This window comes from Myxocyprinus asiaticus, chromosome 1 (assembly GCF_019703515.2).
Source record: "Myxocyprinus asiaticus isolate MX2 ecotype Aquarium Trade chromosome 1, UBuf_Myxa_2, whole genome shotgun sequence".
Taxonomy (NCBI): Eukaryota; Metazoa; Chordata; class Actinopteri; order Cypriniformes; family Catostomidae; genus Myxocyprinus; species Myxocyprinus asiaticus.
The window spans coordinates 10,294,903-10,316,533 of record NC_059344.1 but is presented as its reverse complement, the minus strand read 5'-3'; the positions used below and the strand labels follow the sequence as shown (position 1 = coordinate 10,316,533).

The window sequence follows — 21,631 nt, the reverse complement described above, 5'->3', positions numbered from 1 at the left end:
ATAGTAAAGGGGCTTTGCTTTCCCCCACATTAAACCACTCCCCCACCCAGGGTTCGTACAGATGCTTCAAAGTTAAATTCAAGGACTTTCAAGGACTTTTCAAGCACATTTTTATTTGTTTTCAAGGACTATGCTCGAGATGTCATTAAAACAAATTAGTTTTGTTAATTTTAAATAAAAATATTTTAACCGTTCAGTTAATTTATTTGTATAAAACACCACTTATTACAAGTACAACAATGAGCATCTTTAACTACATATTCTCACAGTAACAATTCTTGGTTTATTAATGACGAAATTGATGTGCAATTGTAGTGTGCTCCCTTAAAACGCACGTCGCTTTCCAACTAAAGTGAATAACTGGGTCCGTAAACAGTAGTCCATATGACTCATGTGCTGTGTTCCATGTTTTCTAAAGTCACACAACAGATTTATGTGAGTAACTGACCGAAACTGCAAATGGGTCATTCTCAAAAATGTTTGACTTTCCAACGTACAAAATATTGAAATTTTCCATTTAGTTCAGTTTTTGCCTATAAACGCTGAGGGTAAACATTTTGTAACATGTTGACATACATTTGTATTCATAAAGGACAACATGGTTGTTGTTCTTTCTTTTATTATTTAATTTTGTTTTCACGAATGAAGCAAGTTAACACTAACGAGGGTTAAATGGGTTACAACACCACATTTTGAGGGTTCAATGGGGTACAACACCAATATTTTTGTGTGAAAATATTAGTTAAAATGTGAATAACTTTTTAACATGCTGGGAACAATCACTATATGCATATTTAAGCAGCCTCTGAACTTAAACCTTAAAAATTATTTTCTACAACTTTTTGTATTTAAATGTTTTTAAAACATTAAAAAAAAAAGGTTTTAACATTGATAAAACCAATAACATGAAATCAAGGGACAAACATTCTTTTTAAATTATTACAATTATTAATAATAATGTTGTTTTGCTTTTTTGCACACTTGTTCGGCCTTGCACTAATGCTTTTATTAAAAATAAGTACAAAATAAATACACAAATAACTTTACATGTCATAGAAGTGGTGTACCAGATGAAGGGAACAAGGATTTTTTTCAGGCAATTAACAATTTCAAATATATTTTCTAAAAAAATTGCAAAACAGAGTCAAGCCATTTCATATAATTAAAGGTTAGGTTATAAAATAAAAAAAAAAAAAAAAAAAAACATTTTCGCTATTTGAAAGCTTTTTCATGACTAAAAAGTCAAGGGACATGTTTGTCAACATATTTTGATATTGACCCAAATGTTGTCAGAAATAACCTATTTTGTGAGACACAAAGCTTTCTTTACAGAAGGGGGCACTAGACGACGCACAAAACTGAATCCTCCATTGATCTGCATTTAAATCATTCAAAATATTTTACATCTCATATAATTTTTTCACTCTGGAGAGTAAATTGTAATTAAAACTGATAGATAAATCTGCAACAGTAGTATCTATAAAATATATATTTTTTAAATCCTCCAGTAACACTTGATTGTGATTGGCCCATTCTGAACAGCGCTGCCAAAATTAAACAGTGCCGCGTGACAGCGCCGTCTATGCGCTGCCTGCTTCAGCAGTGGTCTAGTGGTCTGTCGTCGTGTTTTTCGGAAAATAAATAAATACATTTCATTTATTAAATGATTTAAGCAATTTATTTTAAGATTTTCTATAATTCAAGAACTTTTGAAGCACCTCTTGGTAAAGATTGCTATTTTCGAAGGTTTTCCAGGACTTAAATTTGAAAAAGCCAAATTCGAGTACTTTAAGCACTTCAAGCACCTTGCGAACCCTGCCCACGAACCCTGCCCACCATATGACAAGGTACGAACCCTGCCCACCATATGACATGTAGCCGACTGTATCTATAAGATTCCAGATTTGGGAAGTTTCTCTAATACGGCTCTCTGGTCTTGGGTTTATACCCATGTCTTTGTGTGAGACTGTCTGTATATGGTCCCTTTCAGACCCACTAATGGCTTTTTAACCATCTATACACCATCCTCTGTGGGTTTATCTCTCTGGTCATTGAGTGATACCTGCAGTCCTGGCGAGGTTTGGCTATGTATCCAGGAAAAGCTCCGTTCGTTATGTCTCGGCACATCTTGCTGTCTCTGTCGGAGGGCAGCAGTGTGCTCGCCTTCACCAGTAGACCCAGACAGTGGTCGAATGTGTTCCTTTCCTCCGGTCCATCCTCAGTGAAAAAGCAGTGTCCTAAAGCATCATAGCCCACCACGTCCTTCACCTACAGGGACATAAGAACAATAGAAGATCAGGTTTCATTTGTTTTTAACAATTGTTAATGTTAGGTAAGAAAACTAAATCATGGGCCACCGTTACTGCTTTATTCCTGAGGGTGAATAACGAAAAACTTGAAGTAAGAAAAATTAAAACTATCGAAAAGAATAACCAAAAACTTGGAATGACTTATAAGCATTCACTCTTGAAATACTGTAATAGTTCCATTTAGAAGCAAAAGCGGTTTTACAGCCTGCTGTCATACAAAAACCTTTTGACGTTCCCACAAAAATCTAGTTCTATAGCAAACAATCTACAGTATGCACTGGTACTTTAAAGAACCTAGTAACCAATACACTGATCTGAAGAAGCTACAATGTAACATTGTTAACTTTTTTAACTCCAGAGAACCATATCACCAACTCAACAACCCTTTACATCCAAAAATATGTTTTAATCTTCTGAAAAAGTGGTAACTTGCAATTGTTACCTTAAAGGAATAGTGAACCCAGAAATGAAAATTATCTCATCATTTACTCACCCCGAAGCCATCCCAGACGTGTATGACTTTCTTTCATTTTTAGAACACAAATGAAGATTTTAGAAGAATTTCTCAGCTCTTTTGGTCCATACAATGCAAGTGAATGGGTGCCAAAATTCTGAAGCTCCAAAAATAACACAAGTCAGCATTAAAGTAATCCATAAGACTCCAGAGGTTAAATCAATGTCTTCGGATGTGATCTTCAGTCAATCTTCACTACAAACTTTCACTTTCACATTCTTTTTCTTGTGTTTTTGGTGATTCACACTCTTCATGCATATCACCCCCTACTGGGCAAGGAAAATAATTTCTACCAAAAAAGGACTTAAATATTGATCTGTTTCTCACCAACACCTAGATATGGATTTAACCACTGGAGTCTTATGGATTACTTTTATGATGCCTTTATGTGCTTTTTACAGTGTCAACATTTTGGCACCCATTCACTTGCATTGTATGGACCTACAAAGCTGAGATATTCTCCTAAAAATCTTCGTTTGTGTTCTGCATAAGAAAGAAAGTCATACACATCTGGGATGGCACGAGGGTGAGTAAATGATGAGAGAATTTTCATTTTTGGGTGAACTATCACTTTAAGCTATTTCTACCAGATCTAACCCTTTAAATTAATTTTGTTGGTGTAACCTAATGTATTCAGGTTGATTCAGTGATGTTAAATATTTTTGGCCTGAATCAAACCAGTTCATTCAGATGTTAACACAAGAAGCACATTTTGTAGGTTAACATTTTTTTCAGTGTAAGAAAAAGGTCCATTGCTGAACCTAAAATATGCAAAAACAAACAAAAACAAAACAAAAAAACATTAAAGAACATTTATTTTTATAGTGCTTGGTTCTTAGCTTATATATAGGTGTTAGTCTTTGAGACAATTCAGCAGTTACCAAACCATTACTTTTATATTTGCATTCACATGGCCATTTAGCTAAAGAGCTCCCTCCCCTGTGGGATCTCTCTCAATTTCAAAACCCATTCAATATTCCCACGAAAAGCATCCAATTACATCATTAAAGGAATAGTTCAGCCAAAAGCGAAAATTCCGTAATTTGTTTTACCCTTTATATGACTTCTGTTTCTTGCATTGAACACCAAATCAGATATTCTGAAGAATGTCTGAGCTGCTCTATTTGAAAGAGTATAGTGTCCAGAGGCTGTCAAGCTCCAGAATGACACAAAACACCGTAATGCACCAAAACAAGTAGTCCTTGTGCACTAAATTCCAAGTCTTCAAAAGCAATATCATAGATTTGTTTGAGAATTACACACATTTTCCATTCCACATATTCAACGTGGCGTTCTATATTTGGTTATACTGCGAAAACAGCGCTGTTTGGTGTCAATGACATCTAACCTGACCAGGTGTGGCACATCATTTGAAAGCAAAGATGAAAATTTCGGATGAACAAAAAGTTCAAATTTTAGATCTATGACGGAGGTTTTTCAGTAAATGACTTAAGTTTTGGTCTGTTCCTCACACAAAGCGATTGAAAGGCTTTCAGATTAATTAGAAACATAAACTTGAAAGATATCAGCTATCCTCTGTTTTAGAAGACCTGCTCACCTACATTCCTAAAAGCCTGAATTGAGTCTGATATAATGCACTCCATATTCCATATTCAATGCCAGTCAAAAAATCAGCTGCACAGTGTGAGTTGGCAAACAAACACAATTTTGGGGGACTGAAAGCAATTCCATTAATCCTTTCAAAGAAATAGGTGAATTGTAAACTACGCCAGTGTGTGATACACCCACTGCTGGGAAATAGACCATTTAGCCTTATTAAACGCATTAGAGGCAACCCTTGTCAGAGAGTTACTCCTGTCAGAGCTCTTAGGTTGGGATGAGCCCCCCACTAGCTTCAAGATACAATCTTAGCATGCTATCACAAAACAAATAATGTGACTTCACTTGAGCATAACCTCTCACCTTGTGTCCTGTAAACAAAATAAAGCAGCTTACAGTGGCAGTCCTGCATCTTTGTGAGGCGTTTGATTCTGAACAGTAGCTTCACGCTCTTGCGAAGAGCCAAGGAGAGATTGTTAAGCTAGTTTGACTAGTCTGAGTCGAAACAAGCAAAGTTCTACACTTCTGTATAAATGTGGCTGACCCCTAGAAACAATCTGTTGGATCTTCTACAAGACAAGAACGTCGGCCATTTGGATCTACACTGAAGGCATGAATACAGCATTTAAATCACAACATTTAAATTAACAGTCACACCACATGGGCTTTATTCACACTGCACCCAATTCTGATTAGTATTTTAAATGCAATCTTAAGGCCTGACTGTCTACACTGTCATTTTGCAAGTAATGAGATTGTGTCTGTTTGTTCCAGTGTAGTCAGTAGGTTGTCTCTGTATTAGTTGCTATGGTAATGACTTAGGCGTCAGCCTGATGGCAAGAGACTTTAGCCCTATTCGGAACTGACTCGTTTTTCCTGAGGAGGTCAGGGAAATTCACGTTTCAATAGCCCTATTCGGACAGCAATTGTTTCTCAGGGTGAAGTCAGTAAAAGTACATTTCCATGGCTCCTATGTGATAAAACTCATGTGTTCGGATGACAATTAAATCATGGGGGACGAGCAAGACTTTGTCGATCACATGATTACAGTTGTGCTTATTATATGGAAAATTCAGCATTCCACAAACTGTGTCCTCTGTATTTGCGTTTAAATATGTTTGGAATTATGCTAAAGAGAAAATAACATTTTTAAAGCATAAGGGAACCGCGCTGCAAAGCGCTGCGGTCATTTACAGTGTACATTTTCACATATGGATCAAGCCAAAATTCTCGTGAAGAGCAATTAAATGAATCAAGAAACTGTAGGGACAAGACTGTTTATCGACGCAGCCAAATAAATCTGTCAACGAGGGTACGCGTTTCGTCACCCGCATCACCTCAGTTGCGCCGCGTGCGTGCGTGCTCTCTCCTAAGAGCATGCAAGGAGATATAGAAGCCGCACATATCAAGGACAGTAAAGATAGTTAAAATGAAATTTGAGAAGCTACGGTAAAAATGGTTTTCTTATGTTTTATCTATCAAAATGACGGACATCATTTGGAATTATCTGTCAGTGTTTAAAAAGTGGAGGTGGAAATTAAACCTTATAATAAGATAGACATTAACCCGGCAAATTTTCTGGGACTACTCGACCCATATAAACGAACCATTAAAATATGATATATTAAAATTTTATTACATTGCTGCTATAATAATGGACCATTTCAGAAGTTTATGTGATCTGGTTCTCATTTTTCTTTCTCTTCTATTTAAGAGTTCCCACTCACTGTGGTGGAGCGGCGACTTAATTTTATTATTGTGAATTATTTCAAAAATTTCTGTTACACAATCCTCCTGTCAGTGTTTTGCTTGTGTTTATGTTTTGGCCTCTAGAGGTCCTCCTGGTGCTCTTATACCCAGCTTCACTATTTGTAATCAGTGTAATTAAGTTCACATGTGTGTCATTTAGCCCCATGTATTTAAGTTACTCTGTCTCCTAGTTTCTTTGCTTGGTGTTTAGTTGTCCTGAAGCCAGTTGCCTGAGTAAGTGTTCTCTCAAGACGGTTGATTAACTCTGCCCTAGGATTTTTCCCCTTCACTGTTTAATTTCTTATGGACTTTCTCCTCTGGAGTTTTTTGCTTTTTGGTATTTTTTTTTTTTTAATGCATTTGGGGAATGCCCTTTTTGGACTGGTTTTGTTTTTTGAGGATTACTTTTGCTGTTTTTTTGCTCCAGTTGTGGATTATTGTTGCCTGAACTTTTATTAAAATATTTTCTGCACCTCAACCCTTAAGTGCATCTTATTACAAGGGTTGAGAGTTAGACTCTAACACCAGAGACCAGAGTTCAAGTCCCAGCCATGACACCTCCAACTTTCACAACTGTCCATTGCGCTGCATGTGGTAACAGCTCTGGTTGTAAATGTATGGCACTTAGCAGTGGTCAAAAAGGATTTCCAAAATGGCTTTTGGATTATAAACTCAGATGTGGATTCGGACGGTAATTAAATTACCATACGACCTTGGTGTTTGTCAAAAAACAGTAGGTAATTTGGCCGAGAATTATCACGGAAGGTGGGAGGAAAAACAGACATTTCGGATTTGGACAGCAATAAAATCACTGACTATCCCTTGTAAATGCTGGAATTACCTCACGTCCCCATGTAAAATAATTGCTGTCCGAATAGGGCTTAAGACGTACTTTGTAAAACCCGTCCGAATCTGACAAGTCTGTGTTTTTATTCACATCTTCTGTAAAAAATGACAGCGCAAATTTCCTAATGTTTTTCGGCTGACTCAAGGGTCCTCTGATAAATCTAATCCCGTCCGAATGTCTGTGATTGATTGCTGATATTGAATTTTGCACAACGCATCTCATGTATTTTGGCCTGCATGAACTACCGTTATAGATCGTACTTATGTAGGGCTTTACTGGTTGTTTAGATCAGTGTTACTATCAGAAATAATTATTTCTTTAGTTATCAATTAATATTTAAATTAATTAATTGAATCTAACTCATTAAAACCTCATATGGGGCTCCAGTAAATGTATTGTGCTACGTTTAGGAGCAAGTTTGGTTATTAGCAATAATTAATAATTATCAAAGATAATTATTAAAATCAATAGAACATTGAGAATCAATGTTAGCTTTTTAGCTTCCTTTAAAATCAACAATTATCAACATTAATTGTTAACATCGATGAAACATTAATTAAAATTAACACTAGCTTACTGATCATTCAAATTCAATCATCAAAGATAATTATCAATTATCAAAAATCAATAGAATATTAATAAGGATTAACATTGACGGGGCACCACCCTGGAATTAGGGACTAATAACCAAATAGTAAAACAGTCTCAATATTAGATTGTTTTCTTAGGAAAATCGACATCCGAAGAATATCGATTTTCCGGAAAAAAAAAAAACAACGAATGAAGGTTTGAATCCGAGCACTGACATCCCATCAGCATGACACAGGCGTATGTAAAACAAACCAAAACACGTCTCTTTGTAATATAAACAAAGTTTATTTATGCAGTAATATCAATTAATAATTAATACAATGCAGTCAATAAACTTCCGACTTACAACTACAAACTAAACAGTGATATGATTAGATATGGAAATAAAATAATCCTATAACACATAAGGTGTGTGTGTGACAGTGTGTGTGTGTGTCAGTGTGGTTATTACGAGAGAGAGAGAGAGAGAGAAGTGACAGCCCTAAAGCCGATTTCGCGATAGTGGGAGAGAAAGCAGCTCTTAGAGACGCGGTTTTACGAGCGGGGCTCGTAAAAGTCCCGAGTTATTTGACTCTTTAATGGATGAACTCAGTTGCTGTCTCACCCGCGATGGCGAAATTACACAACAATCCAATTTGGATGGACCACAATACAGCAAAACAAATTTGTGATAATTAATACCCTGAGTATTAATAATGAGCGGACATGGCGGTCCGTAAACTGTACAAGCAAAAACCTTGAAACACAAGAATAACACGCTATAATATTCTATCTCTGCCCAGACGTAAACCTCTTACTTGAATTCGCATGAGGACACAGGTAGAATGTGTTTTCCTCCGGCCTTTAACTCTGACCCGGTTCCTTGAGGCTCGGGTGATGACGGGAGGCCGTTTCCTCGCTCTGTCGGCGGGCGGTACGGCTGTTGATTCTCGGCGGGCTGGCGAAGAACTCAGAAATGTCGACTTGATTGAAGATGGAAGAGAAATCTTTAATCTCTTCACTTCTGTAGGCAAACGGATGAAGATGCGAATTGCTCGGCGGTCTCCTTCGGATCCATTAGAGTGTTCGGTTGAACACAGAGTAATCTCAACTCGTCCAGCGAGATGGAGATTGTATGGCTACAGTTTCAAGTCGGACATTACTTCCTTGTGCCACGAGGTTGCACCTGAGAGCAGCAAAGAGCTGCGTCTTCACACTGCAAACAAAGTCGCTGGAAGCAACTCACGAAACATAACAGTGGTATTTCAACTCCTGATGATGTCATGTTTGAGGGACGTTCTGTTGTGTGCCTCATCCAATAGGAGTTGAGAGTTCGATTCTTTAGTGAGCAAGGCTTCATGGATTTGTAGCCTGTTTTGGACTCCCTTTGTTTGATTTTGGCGTGATTTTTATCTGAAAGTTAGGTTTTACGACTTGTGTTAGGCCTGCCTTTGTCTTCTATCTGAATACATGAGGCCCAACACTTGTGTACCAATCTTCTGCCTGCAGCGTGCCTTTCAATATGGATGAAGTTTTTTTTTTTTTTGCCATCCGATGAAAAAATACGAAAATAAAACAAGAAGAGCCAAATCATGAAAATTGCTCAGACTGGCCACTATAAAATCAGCGTCAGGCAAGATACTCATCTTATTTTTTACGATCAATTACGTAATGTTATAATTATAATTCACTGATAAGTCTTGTTTATTTCAGTGGGTTTATTATAAGCAGCCACTTCTATAAACCTATGTGAAGTTTGTTTAATTGTTTAAAAATAAGTCATTTATAATGCATAATTAATAAATTAAAATTAAATCAATAAATCAAATAATTAGTTATTTGAAATTTATTTTTAAAATGAGAAGTAATTTTTTAAAGTAAAAATTTAAACATAACTTCTAAAAGATACATTATTTTTAACACCTAAATTGATGTGTTCAAGCTTCTGTAAAGCCCACATCTAGAAAACAGACACACTTCTGTAATATTCACGGAGATCTTTGTCCCATCCAAATCAGTACATTAAATCACAGACGTTTGATAATAATTGTAACTCAAACATATAGAAATCTAGTCCCATCCGAACAGGGCTTTTGTCATAAAACAACTAAGAGTTGCTGTCAGTATGGAAAGAGAAGACGGAAAACTTTTCATGTGCCTCTGCTCATGCCTTTCATGACAGCTTGTTGTAGAACTCTCATGGTGCATGAGACAACATAAGCATCAGAGTCATTACTGTATTTACACATTCATGTACATAATGTGTTTGACACCTCTCACTCTTTCACTAATTCAATATTAATTACATCGTCAATGCCTTATAGTTCACTTTATGGAAAAAGAGTGAATTAAAATGACTGAAACTGTTGTAGACCACTACTGTGCATTATAGCCTATATGATGTTTCATGCATGTCAGGTCCCGAATGACAAAAAAATAAATAAAAAAAATAATAATCTACTTGAAAACCGATCTGACTGTTCAGACCGATCCGCATTACCCAAAATTAGGGCTGTCAATCGGAAATGTTTAATTGATTTAATTACATGAGATCCCGAATAAAGAATCAAATTAATCACAATTAAACACATATATTAATATTTGCTGAGAAATGTCACCAAATGTAATTTAATGTATAATAATAAAAATTATTATAAATATAATAATTCAGATAATTCAAAGACATTACATTATTCTGGTAGACGAGTGACAATACAAAAAGTGGCTTTAGTAATCAATATATTGTTTGTTATATTTTCAAATCCTTGCAATGCCTTCTTGCATCTGACTGTGTTACTCTATGCACACGTGTCAGATGGACACTTTTGAAGCGTCTCACTGTGGTTGTATCGCGTTCACTGGTTTTCAACGTCTCGCGCATAAACACGGCATTTTGAGGATACTGTCTCGAGACTCCAGAATTCTATTGTGCTCTGTTCTCGAGACCCCTAAATTCTATTGTGCTCCGTCCAGCTGTATTTAAAATGCAAAAACACGTCCTGCTCCGTTAGGCTTCTTTACTCATTTTATGGTGCCTGTTCTCGGTGCGGTTTGTTGCCTGTATTCACGGAATGTAGGTATGTCCAAGGGGCATGATTAATTGCATCATTTCAACAGTGTTGGGGAGTAGCTAACAACAAGTAGACGCTACTTACTTAACTACATTTTTCAGTAGCTTGACAGTAGCTCAACTACTTTTAAAACAGTGTGGCTTTTCCAGTAGCAAACTACATTTTCCAGCAAGTAGCGGTGTAGTGCAACCAAACGCTACATCATGTTGGTCAGATTATAACTAATAGCATTTTTATTGTGTAGAAGCCAAACTTTTACCGGCAAAACTTCTGACAAGCTTGAAGCGTATTCTGGCTGCTGCTCAGAATCATGTGGCGACTTTCTTCTTCTTCTTTTGTAATGGCAGATCACAGACTAAAATAGTGCATTACCACCATCTACTGGCAGCTTATTACAGCTGACTTGGATAATAAGAGGCTGTCTGATGGTTATGTAAAGCGACCAATCACAGTTTTACTTTTACAAGACGTACAGGGGCGGGTAAAACTGAAATGATGAAAGAACACCATTTTATTCTAAGAAACAAAGAATGTTCCAAACTCTTTGTTTTTAATATAGACAATACAACATCTTTACTTTTTTAATAAACTAATTCAGTAAGTTATTGCCTTTTGAGGGATTTACTTTCTGTTCTGAATATGTTTATTTAGTTTCTCATTATCTGTGCTTTATTGGGAGCAGCGAGATAATTCCTATCATGCATAACTATTTGATAACACATTTTCTCTATTACTTAGCATTTAATTAACTATTATTTTCATATCAAATAAATAAAATGATTGGTAAAATAAATAATTTGTGACCATACGTCATTTTTTTCCCCCCGGACATGTCCTCTTTTTGGAAGTGTCCGGCCGGGATTGCAAAATTACTTCTAAATGTCCGGGATTTGGCTTTGTCTTCATATTGATGTGATTTCTACAATTAGGAATACCACAAATTCTGTGTATTTGATACTGCGCATCAGTTTACACATGTACATTTGTCCTTATGTGATTATTCTGGCTATTTAAACGTTCTCTCTCGCGCTTGCCTGCTTGTTCTCGCCGCGTGCTGTGTGTGAGCGCAGGAAATAGATCGCCAAACGTGCTCTGCCGCTCTCAGCAAGAAACATCAATAACGTAAGTACACTTTTAAAAGTAAGTTCCCCAACTCTGTGAATTATTAAATAGAACACCTGTTTTATCAGACTTACAATTACTACGCAGTCACTTTAAACTGAAAATGTTGACTATATTAAGACAACATTAAATAGCTTTTACTACCAGGGAAATATCAGGGATATTTAAACAAATATGACGGATGAAAATAGACCATGATGGAAATTTTACAACTTAGTCCGTCAGATATTTGTAGCGCAACCTCTCTATGTGGCCTGTAAAGCTGGTATTTGCATGTCGATGGCAAAACAATTCTGAAAATACAATGAACAAGAACGCAGGTGAGAGCAGAAACAAGCCCAGAGTCTCTATTATTATATTATCCATGCTAAATATTATGTGACAAAATGCCAGGCCAAGGAGAGTTTGTCATAAAAATGGGATCTTTAGGGAAGTAGGCTACACCTGGGCAGGAGGACTGAAAGTGTGAAATATACCTGTAGAATAAAAATATATATTTTTTAAATGGTGTTTAATGTCATTTTTAATGATCTTTTCTGATTTTTATTTTATTTTGTTTTATTTTATAGCCATAATAAAATGCATTAATGTTACCATTCATTAAATGTATTAAATACATTTATTGTATTTAATACATGTATACAATTTATAAATGTTATTAGTGTACATTTTGTTAGTATTATTATTGGATTTATAGTAACATTGCAAAAACATTGCCTCATTAAGTAGCTTCAATGTAGCTAGCTACTTTTTGAAACTAGCTTGTAGTGTAGCTAACTACTTTTTCAAAAGGGTAGCTTGACTGTAACAACTACTTTAAATTATGAGTAGCTTGTAGCTTGTCAAACTACAGTTTCAAAGTAGCTTCCCCAACACATTATTTTTTATAATTAATCACACTAAATTAAATCGTGTTAAATCGACATCCTTACCCACAATTTTAATCTAACTCATGATAGCATTTCAAACAACATAAAAATGCGGTTTGGATCAGGTTTATAAAAATTAGATTTCATATGAGTTTTGCTGTTCATCTAAACTTTGGATAGACGAATGTTTCAAAAATGGGATTTTTGCTACCTGTCTAAAGCTTTGGCTTGGCTTCATGACTACCATGTGTTCCATCCTGAAAGCATGAGTTTGAGTCTTGCAAAGAGCAAAGAGGTGCAGTCTGTCATATAAGAACAGACAGCTGATGGACAGCTAGACATCACTATGATCAGAGGCACAGCCACTACAGGCAGGCACTGGGCATATATTATAGATTTTTTTCCAGATATTTTCAGGCTCCCTTCTTTTGAACTTAATCTCAGCTGTCTATCCTGGCCATTGCCATCAATGTTATTTACTCACTTAGAGAAATAGTGCCTTATACAAACACAATTGGAAATGTAAAGCAACCAAAGCCTGGTCTGTCATAAAGCTTGCATGTTTGAACCTTATGAAGGGTGATCCTTTTTCACCACTGTGCTCTTGATCAAGACACTTCATCTCAGGTTATTCTTATTAAACTGTCAGAGGTGATGCAATGTTCTGTGTAGACAGATATATCAGCCAGGCCTATAAATTCTGAGATTATAACATCGTCCAATAATCATGTGGCCTTAACCAGTGAACAAAAGTGTTTCTTCTAGTATCAATTCCAAAATCTACAAACAGACATATCAATGAATTCTGAACCTTTTTTGGGGAGAAAATTAAAGTATTCCGGTGCAAAAATCATTCGCAGTCCAGCTTCACCAGCTACTGTATGCACTGGGATGGTGAGTGTTTAAATGTCATTATTTTGAGCACAAATACTTTGTGCAAATGAGACTTATTATAAAAAATAAAAAAAACATATTTAAGTCAGCACTGCTTGCCTGCTACAAGGCCTGCAGAAAACAAGAAGTAAACAAATTATTCTAGACGTTTGTGTTCATTTCCTCTTGGTCATGGCAGCAGTAGCTCACCAAATGATGATCAAATAATGGAGAAGAGCAGCATATTGTAAATAGTAATCTAGCCACACAGAGTTGTCAAGCTTTTTTTTAATGCATTTTAACCTCTTAAACTCTGTGGACCCCGGCGGGTCCACAAGGGGGCGTTATATCACGAAAAAGTTTACGCTTAAAATGTTCAAGTCCCCGTATACATAAGTCAGGCATATGGGGTATCGTTTAAAAGCTTAGAATCACTTCAGCATTTATGTTACATAAGATAACAAAATAGCACCACCTAGTGGTAATGTGGTAGAAATATTAATAAGAATATACAAGTCTTTAGCACATAAATAGACAAATCATATATCAAATGAAAGCTCTCATTTTCAGTAATGCAACTGTATAGTTTATTTTGTTGCGCTTTTACCACAGTTCGAAAGTCTTTGTAAAGAATCACAAAGTGAAATATGATTTCTATAAGACATCAAATACAAATGTCTATTTTATGTGCCGATTATTGCTGCTGAAAGTCCAAAATAGCCACAAACTTGTCTGCTCTTACTTTAGGCAGTTTTCTACAAAATAAGCCATTTTGCAGTTTGTTATCGACTATTAATGATAAAATGTTATATATCATCACAAAGGATAGATCTCAGCTTTCTAACGACACCTAGATTGAGCTTCTAGTCCACTCAGAGGCCAATATATTCAATGAAACAATGAAGGCAGTGCATGAACTGAAAATTAGACTGAATGACTATGGACAAGCACATCTGTGAGGGCTAAAATGCGTTACAGCGCCACCTACATTTCAGATCTGCATATTGTGATGGAAACAAAGGATAAATTCTTTTTTGTAGTGCTTGCTGCCATCTAGTGGAATAAAATAAGATTTTTTGGAGGGAGACAGAGTGAACAGAATTGCATGCTACAAAGTTATGCCAATTTTTTTATTTTATTTTATTTTATTATATTCATCACAAGATTAATCATACGTAAACAAATACAATATTACTTATGAATATTTTGAGTCTTTTTTTAAACTGGGGGGCTCTGAAAAGTAAGACAGTTGTTTTTGGTAATTAGTCCACAGTATGTGTGAATGGTGAGCTTTTAAATTTGAGTGTTAAAAATGTGCAGGCGGCAGCCCAAAAATGCCCCAGAGTTGAAGCTGATATAGGTGTGTGGATGGCAACGTAAGAGTGATGCTGTATAGTCATTGTAAAGTGTGCCAAATCACAGATCCATATCAGTCGACCACCAGTTCTATGGCAAAATTGTGTGAAAGTTGTGGAAACAAATTTGACTGGCCCTGGTAGTACTGTATTTAAATATTCAAGTCTATTAAATGTTTAACAGAGTTGGACTCAATGTGGAAGCATTTTTGCTCCTGCAATCCTCTGGCATTTGTGCCTGAAACTCACCAGTAGCCCGTTGGAGCCGTGAACGGTGACACATCGGGAAAAGGAGTGATGAATGGACAAATCTTTCACATAAGTAGGTGGGTAGTAGCCTCCTTTCTGATCTACGTCCCCGTTCATATGGAAGTGAACGGGGTAGTGTCCCAAAGACTGCTGTCCCATATGCTTTAACTCCACCCCTTCCACATGCACCGAGCGGAAACCTCGCTCCATCTGAAGAGAAAACAGAGAGACAATACCAATGTCTATATGGCCTGATTACACCTGGTATGTGGTCAGACAAGACAAATCGCTGTTTAAGCCTGGTATTAACATACATCTCAAATGCATCTCCTGTTACCACTTGTGATCGGATTTCGAGTGATGGGTCTCTGATTTCAGCACATAGCACATCAGTGAGTTACTGCATGCTAATAAAGCCAAAAAAATTGGCACACTGTCGCTTCCAAATAAACTTTAATTTTAATCTCACCACAAATGTGGCATTTCGATTGGAATGCTCATTGTTCTTTTAGTCTAGCAGCTGATTATTGAATGTGTGCTTTTTTTGGACCTATGACCTATTCACGCCAAGATTAAAATTCTGTCATAATTTACTCACTCTCATCTTGTTCCGACTCCATATGACTTTCTTTCTACCGTGGAACACACAAAAAAAAAACAGTGAAAGTGAATAGTGGCATGGCTGTTAAACAATATTTTCAAGGCAAGATTTTAAGTGCATAACAGTTTAAATTTAAGTCTGTTCCTCATGCAAATCATGGTTTTAGAAGACTTGGAATATAGTACATGAGTCATGTGGACTACATTTATACTTTTATGGTGCTTTTGTGTTTGTTTTTTAACCTTAAATCCCCTGGTCACTATTCAATTTCATTGTATGGAAGGCAGCAGTGCGAACATTCTTCAAAACATTTCCTTTGTGTTCGACAGAAGAAAGATATTCAGGTTTGGAACTACATGAGAGAGGGTAAATAATAACAGAATTGTAATTTTTGGGTGAACTATGCATTACTTTAATATGGAATAATGTGGGAATTTAAAATCTGAAACTACAGAAGCTAGATCTAGGAATGTCAAAAGTGAGGGGGAAAAAACAGAAAAAGAAGTGAGAAAACTTCACCCTTTCTGAATATGTTTTGTGTGTCTGTAAGTACACGTCAGTCTATGTGTGAATATACTCGCAGGTTGGAAGTAAATGTGTCAACCAGATTGACTTCCATTCTCTTCTCTCATTGTCACATGCATGTCCACTTACATATTTCATGGCTGCTTTTTTTGCAACCTAAATCAGATCTTTTTAAGTCAAAGGATGTGAAATATGTCACATATCATACAGTATCAATGCAATACAGAAGAATACAAGTGATACTGAAATGATTTGAGGTTTCTCAGGGGAAAATGGCAAACTTTGGCTCTAATTACTATCTCTCATCCTTTTGAACAGCCAAACTCATAGCTTCACCCCTACAGTCTGACATTTCTCTAAATGTTTCATATATTAAATTAGCCTGTCAGGCAAATATCATAAGAATGTGACAGTATGACACTGGAAGCCGCTTTCATGACCTCCCTTGGGGCTGAAGACCATAAACTAGACCCCAAAAATCAGGAAATCTTCTGTTCAGATGTTAAGTGTGCCAGTGGGTTCATTACTCTAATTGAAGAGGATGAACATGTTTTTGTGTGGGTGTGTGAGGGAAGAGACATTTTGACTGACATTTTTTTATTAATACTGTGTTATTAACAAATTCTCCCTCTACAAACACAGATACGGCTGTGTTTTACTGAACACATTCCAACCAAATAATTAGAACATTTATGACTTTGAGACCAAAAACATCAACAGAGTTGCCAAGAGTTATGCTGCCTTCAAGTGCTATCAGAACTGTCCGGCTTCCTACTTCTGAAGTCGTAACTATGAGCACATAACTTTTAATTGCTTTGTTGTTGGGAACATGGAGGACACTAGGTTCATTCATGTACAGTATATTTCTTGAGGAACTCTTATTTTGACACCGTAATACATGCTAGCCAACTGGCTAACGATAATGGAATTTTGGTCAAATACATGTTATTTTCTCGGTGTAAAAATGTACAATTAGTATCAAAAAGTTCCTGATATACGTAAATGTATGTGACTGAAAAGGCAAGCGATAATATGGTAGCTGCATTTAGAAAATTTTATAAAACCGTCATTTACTATTGAACTGTAATTTTGTCCGCCATATTGAATGTTTATGTCTCCTTTACATGGAAAATCAGGTATCAAAATTATCTCTGAGTTTCCCAATCGTAATTACAATTTGACGGGGCATTAATGTGGAAGTCAGAGTAGGAAACTCGTATTTTTACGATAATTCCGAAAACATGTGAAGGCAGCATTATTAACTAAAAAACAATACTTCAGAAGACTTTTAACCACTATGAATAAAAAACTTCACCCAAAAATGAATGTTCTGTCATAATTTACTCACCCTCATGTTGTTCCAACCTGTCTGACTTTCTTCCGTAGACCACAAAAGGACAATTTAAGCAGAATGTCACGTGACTAATTACAACACACTAATTTTGAATATGTGGAATGAGATTTAAGATTTTCCATGAATAAAAACATACATTTCAAGCTGCTCCTCACACAAAGCTATCATATGACTTCAAATGACTTGGAATAAAGCTCACAAAGCATTGGGCTACTTTGATGATGCTTTCATGGAGCTGTTGTGTCTGATTTTTATTGGGGCTGTTGTGTCTGTTTTGGTGGTTGACAGCCTATGGTCACTATATGCTTTAATTGTATGGAAAAAAGCTGCATGAACTTTCTGTTAAACCTTTTGTTTTCCAAGGAAGAAAGAAAGTCATGTAGATTTGGAACAACAAGAGGGAGAGTAAATGATGACAGAATTTTCTTTTTTGGGTGAACGACTGCTTTTAGGGCATGTTTTCTTAAGATGTGACAACTGTATATTGTTTTAACAATCTCACTCAAGGCAGCTTTTGGCAAGTGTAGTTTTCATATGACTAGAAAGACAGGATGGCCTAGTTGTTACAGGGGGAAATTTTTTCTTGAGTGGAGAAACGGGGCAACCTTCTTCATGACAGCGAAGGTAAGGAGGGGAAAGGAACAGCAAGATCTGGGCCAATTACTAGAAAGGTCAGCTGCTTGAGTTGCCCCATCACGCACACACACACCGATACTGACAGACTTTTCACACATGAGCAGAAGCCAAAAATTATTCCATTCCACTTGTTTGACAAAGTGTTAATGTCATGCTAGAGGTGCCATTGTTGCAATTATCCATTCTGGGTGTGAACATTCATGTTTGAATGAGCTTGTGGAGGTATTACAAGATGAATGAGGGTGATCCTCCACTGAGGGAGTTTTTGAGGCTGAGCAATATACTGAAAAAATAAATTTCTTACTCTGTGTTTGTCTTGTTTTCCAGGAAAAATATCTAAACAACCATAAAACAAGACACACTCACAGATGCAAAATGACGTAAGATATTAAGGCACACAGGACTGTGCAGCATCACTCCCCTACTGTGATCCAGACACCTGAATCATCTCTTTAACAGGATAGTTGAGCCAAAAATGAAAATTCTCACATAATTTACCCTCATGCCATCCCATGTGTGAATGAATTTTTTCTGCAGAACCCAAACAAAGATTTTTAGAAGAATATCTCAGCTCTGTAGGTCCATACAATGCAAGTGAATGGTGGCCAAGCCTATAAAGCTCCAAAAAGCAGATCAAGTCAGCATTAAGGTAATCCACAAGACTCCAGATGTTTAATCAATATCTTCTGAAGCGATCCAGTTGGTTTTGGGTGAGAACAGACCAAAATATAACTCCTTTTTCACTGTACACCTTGTCATTGCGATCTCTTGGCACGAACCAAATTTCAAGCTCGATTACACTACACTGCTATCAAGATGTACAGTGAAAAAGGAGTTAACTTATTACACAGTTTTCACCCAAAACTGACTGGATCACTTCAGAAGACATTGATTAAACCACTGAAGTTTGATGGATTATGGTTTATGCTGACTTGATCTGCTTTTTGGAGCTTCAAAGGCCTGGCCACCATTCGATTTATACCATTCGCATTATATGAACCAACAGAGCTGAGATATTCTTCTAAAAATCATCATTTGTGTTCTGAAGAAGAAAGAAAGTCATACACATCTTAGATGGCATGAGGGTGAGTAAATGATGAGAGAATTTTCATTTTTGGGTGAACTAACCCTTTAATATCTTCATTTTGCTTCTCATGTAAATTTGTCTTGATTTAAGGATGTTTCAATATTTTGCTGGAAAACTAGACAAAAACACGATTTATTTTTCTTTTTTAAAGTGAAACAATGAGGGGATACCTTGAGATGTCCACCGAAAGTGTCAAATGAGAAGAATTTGCAGGCATCGTTGCCGTAACAGGTGGGCTGCATCTCGCCTCTGATGAGGATGTTGCGGCTCAATAGCCCCACTTCTGCACGCATGTCCACGCCATCCACCTCCTCTCCCATGTGAAGGTACGTTGGTTTACCTGAAGGACATGCGCACACAAACACACATAATTTTTCACACCTGTTTGGTGAATGTGTCCTTCCTTCACAATTACCTTATCCACTATCTACTATCCCTAACAAAACAACATGTAAAAAGCATGGTACTTGAAAATGTTAATCATTCAACATCATGAAATATCTGAAAGAAGAATGGTATTATCATTTGATATCATCTCTGTACTATGGTGCCACAAAAACAAACAGAGAGAGAGAGAGAGAGAGAGACAGACAGACAGACAGACAGACAGACAGACAGATACTCCACACATATTTTCAATCAATAACTGACTGGCATATATGTCTTCCTATCCATTCACCAAAAGACTGTTTAAATATTAAAGACACATAACCAGGGCCGGTGCACCCATTAGGTGACATCGGCAAGCGCCTAGTATGGCATCGTTTTGGGGGCGCCCATCTACTGAGCCAATAAATATGTTTCCAAACTGTGTCGAACAAAATGCGCTCTGTGTGTTCCAATAACGTATTGTGGCACCCTCCACGGAACAAATAGGCTATGTACTAAATGCCTTACTACCATACTCTTGCTGTTTCAGTTATATCTGTGTTTGACAAAAACAGTGAGAGTAGTATGGATAGTATGCCATTGTAAACACAGCCATAGACCCACAAGCGTTGGGCTCATGAATCAGAGTGATGCCCGATGCGTGAAATAATCACTCTTCTCAATGAATTTGTCTAACGTGCGGGTTGAATCATTTGAAGCTCTTTGTTGCACTGTAAAACATTAATGGGATGCTTTAGAAGACAGAGAACAAAAACAACGCTGAATGAATGCTGATATTTACTTACAGTTCATTGAAACAAAACCTGCAGGTGCATTCAATCATCATGTGCATGTGCGTGTGCAGCCGGTGAATTATTGTCTATTGCAAGTAAAGACATTTTCTAACTAAAGGTGTATCATACTAACATTACATGAAAGCACTTTAAAAGTACCAAAAATTACCAAGCCAATACCATGTTTATTGGACATGTTCCTTGGAGTAACAGTGGGAGGGGGACTGGAGGGTATCGACTAGGGTGCCAAATGGGGTAGGACCAGCACTGCACATAACTTATGAAGTTCCCACACAAAATATTAATCACAACACACAAAGTTCTCAGAGAGTCAGCAATGAGTTCTGTAGTAGGACTGATGAACTGTAGTATTGAGAGAGAGATTAAGAGAAAAAATTCATGGAGAAATATATTAGAAAAGTTGAGAGAAAAATAGGCCAAATGAGAGAGAGGGATATAGGGACATTTCATCAGTTATCATATATATATATATATATTTTTTTTTTTTTTTTTTTTTTTTTAATTTCATGGCTCAAACTGGAGAAGGCATAGAGGGACAGAGAGAGAGAGAGAGAGAGAGAGAGAGAGAGAGAGAGAGAGAGAGAGAGAGAGAGATGCCATTCTTCCCGCCTGACCCAGATACTGAAAAGGCTCAGAGACTCAAGAGCGCTTCTGATAACCACAGACAGGGAAGCCCAGCTCTCGCTTTTCACACCGTCCTCCTCCAACAGGCCCCAAGAGACCAGGCAATGTTGACAAATTGCTCCTCCTAATGGATGACAAGTCCTCTCATTGCTCATTTATTCATTTTCTTAAAATGACTACAGCCACTATTTGGCTGGAGCTCGAGTTTTCTGTCTAATAGAAGAGAGACAAACACAAACTTGCTGATTCTGGCAGGGACAAGCAAGACACAGAGGGAGAGACCCAGGGGCAAGAAAAATCACAAATGAGATCTCTTTTATTAGTTCAACTGTTTCTCCTACACAGCAATGAGATGACATGGAAAGCAAATAATAATAATAATAATAATAATAATAATAATAATAATAATAATAATAATAATAATAATAATAATAATAATCCTTAGAGGAACAATAGGGTCTCCACACTTTCAGTGCTTGGGCCCTAATAATACTTACCTATTTATGGTTATAACTTTTAAAAATATACTGCA

General features: G+C 36.7%; 1 protein-coding gene across 2 annotated transcripts in view; it reads right to left on the bottom strand.

Moving 5' to 3' along the window:
• The window catches only part of cemip (cell migration inducing hyaluronidase 1), a 204,304-nt gene that overhangs the window by 45,846 nt on the left and 136,827 nt on the right, over positions 1–21,631 (bottom strand). For both annotated transcript variants that reach the window (XM_051664519.1, XM_051664447.1), the window contains exons 12-14: positions 19,462–19,631; positions 15,089–15,298; positions 2,063–2,268 (exon numbers count right to left, since the gene is read on the bottom strand). In XM_051664519.1, coding sequence (XP_051520479.1) covers positions 2,063–2,268; positions 15,089–15,298; positions 19,462–19,631 — 586 coding nt within the window. The remainder of the gene's footprint in view (positions 1–2,062; positions 2,269–15,088; positions 15,299–19,461; positions 19,632–21,631) is intronic.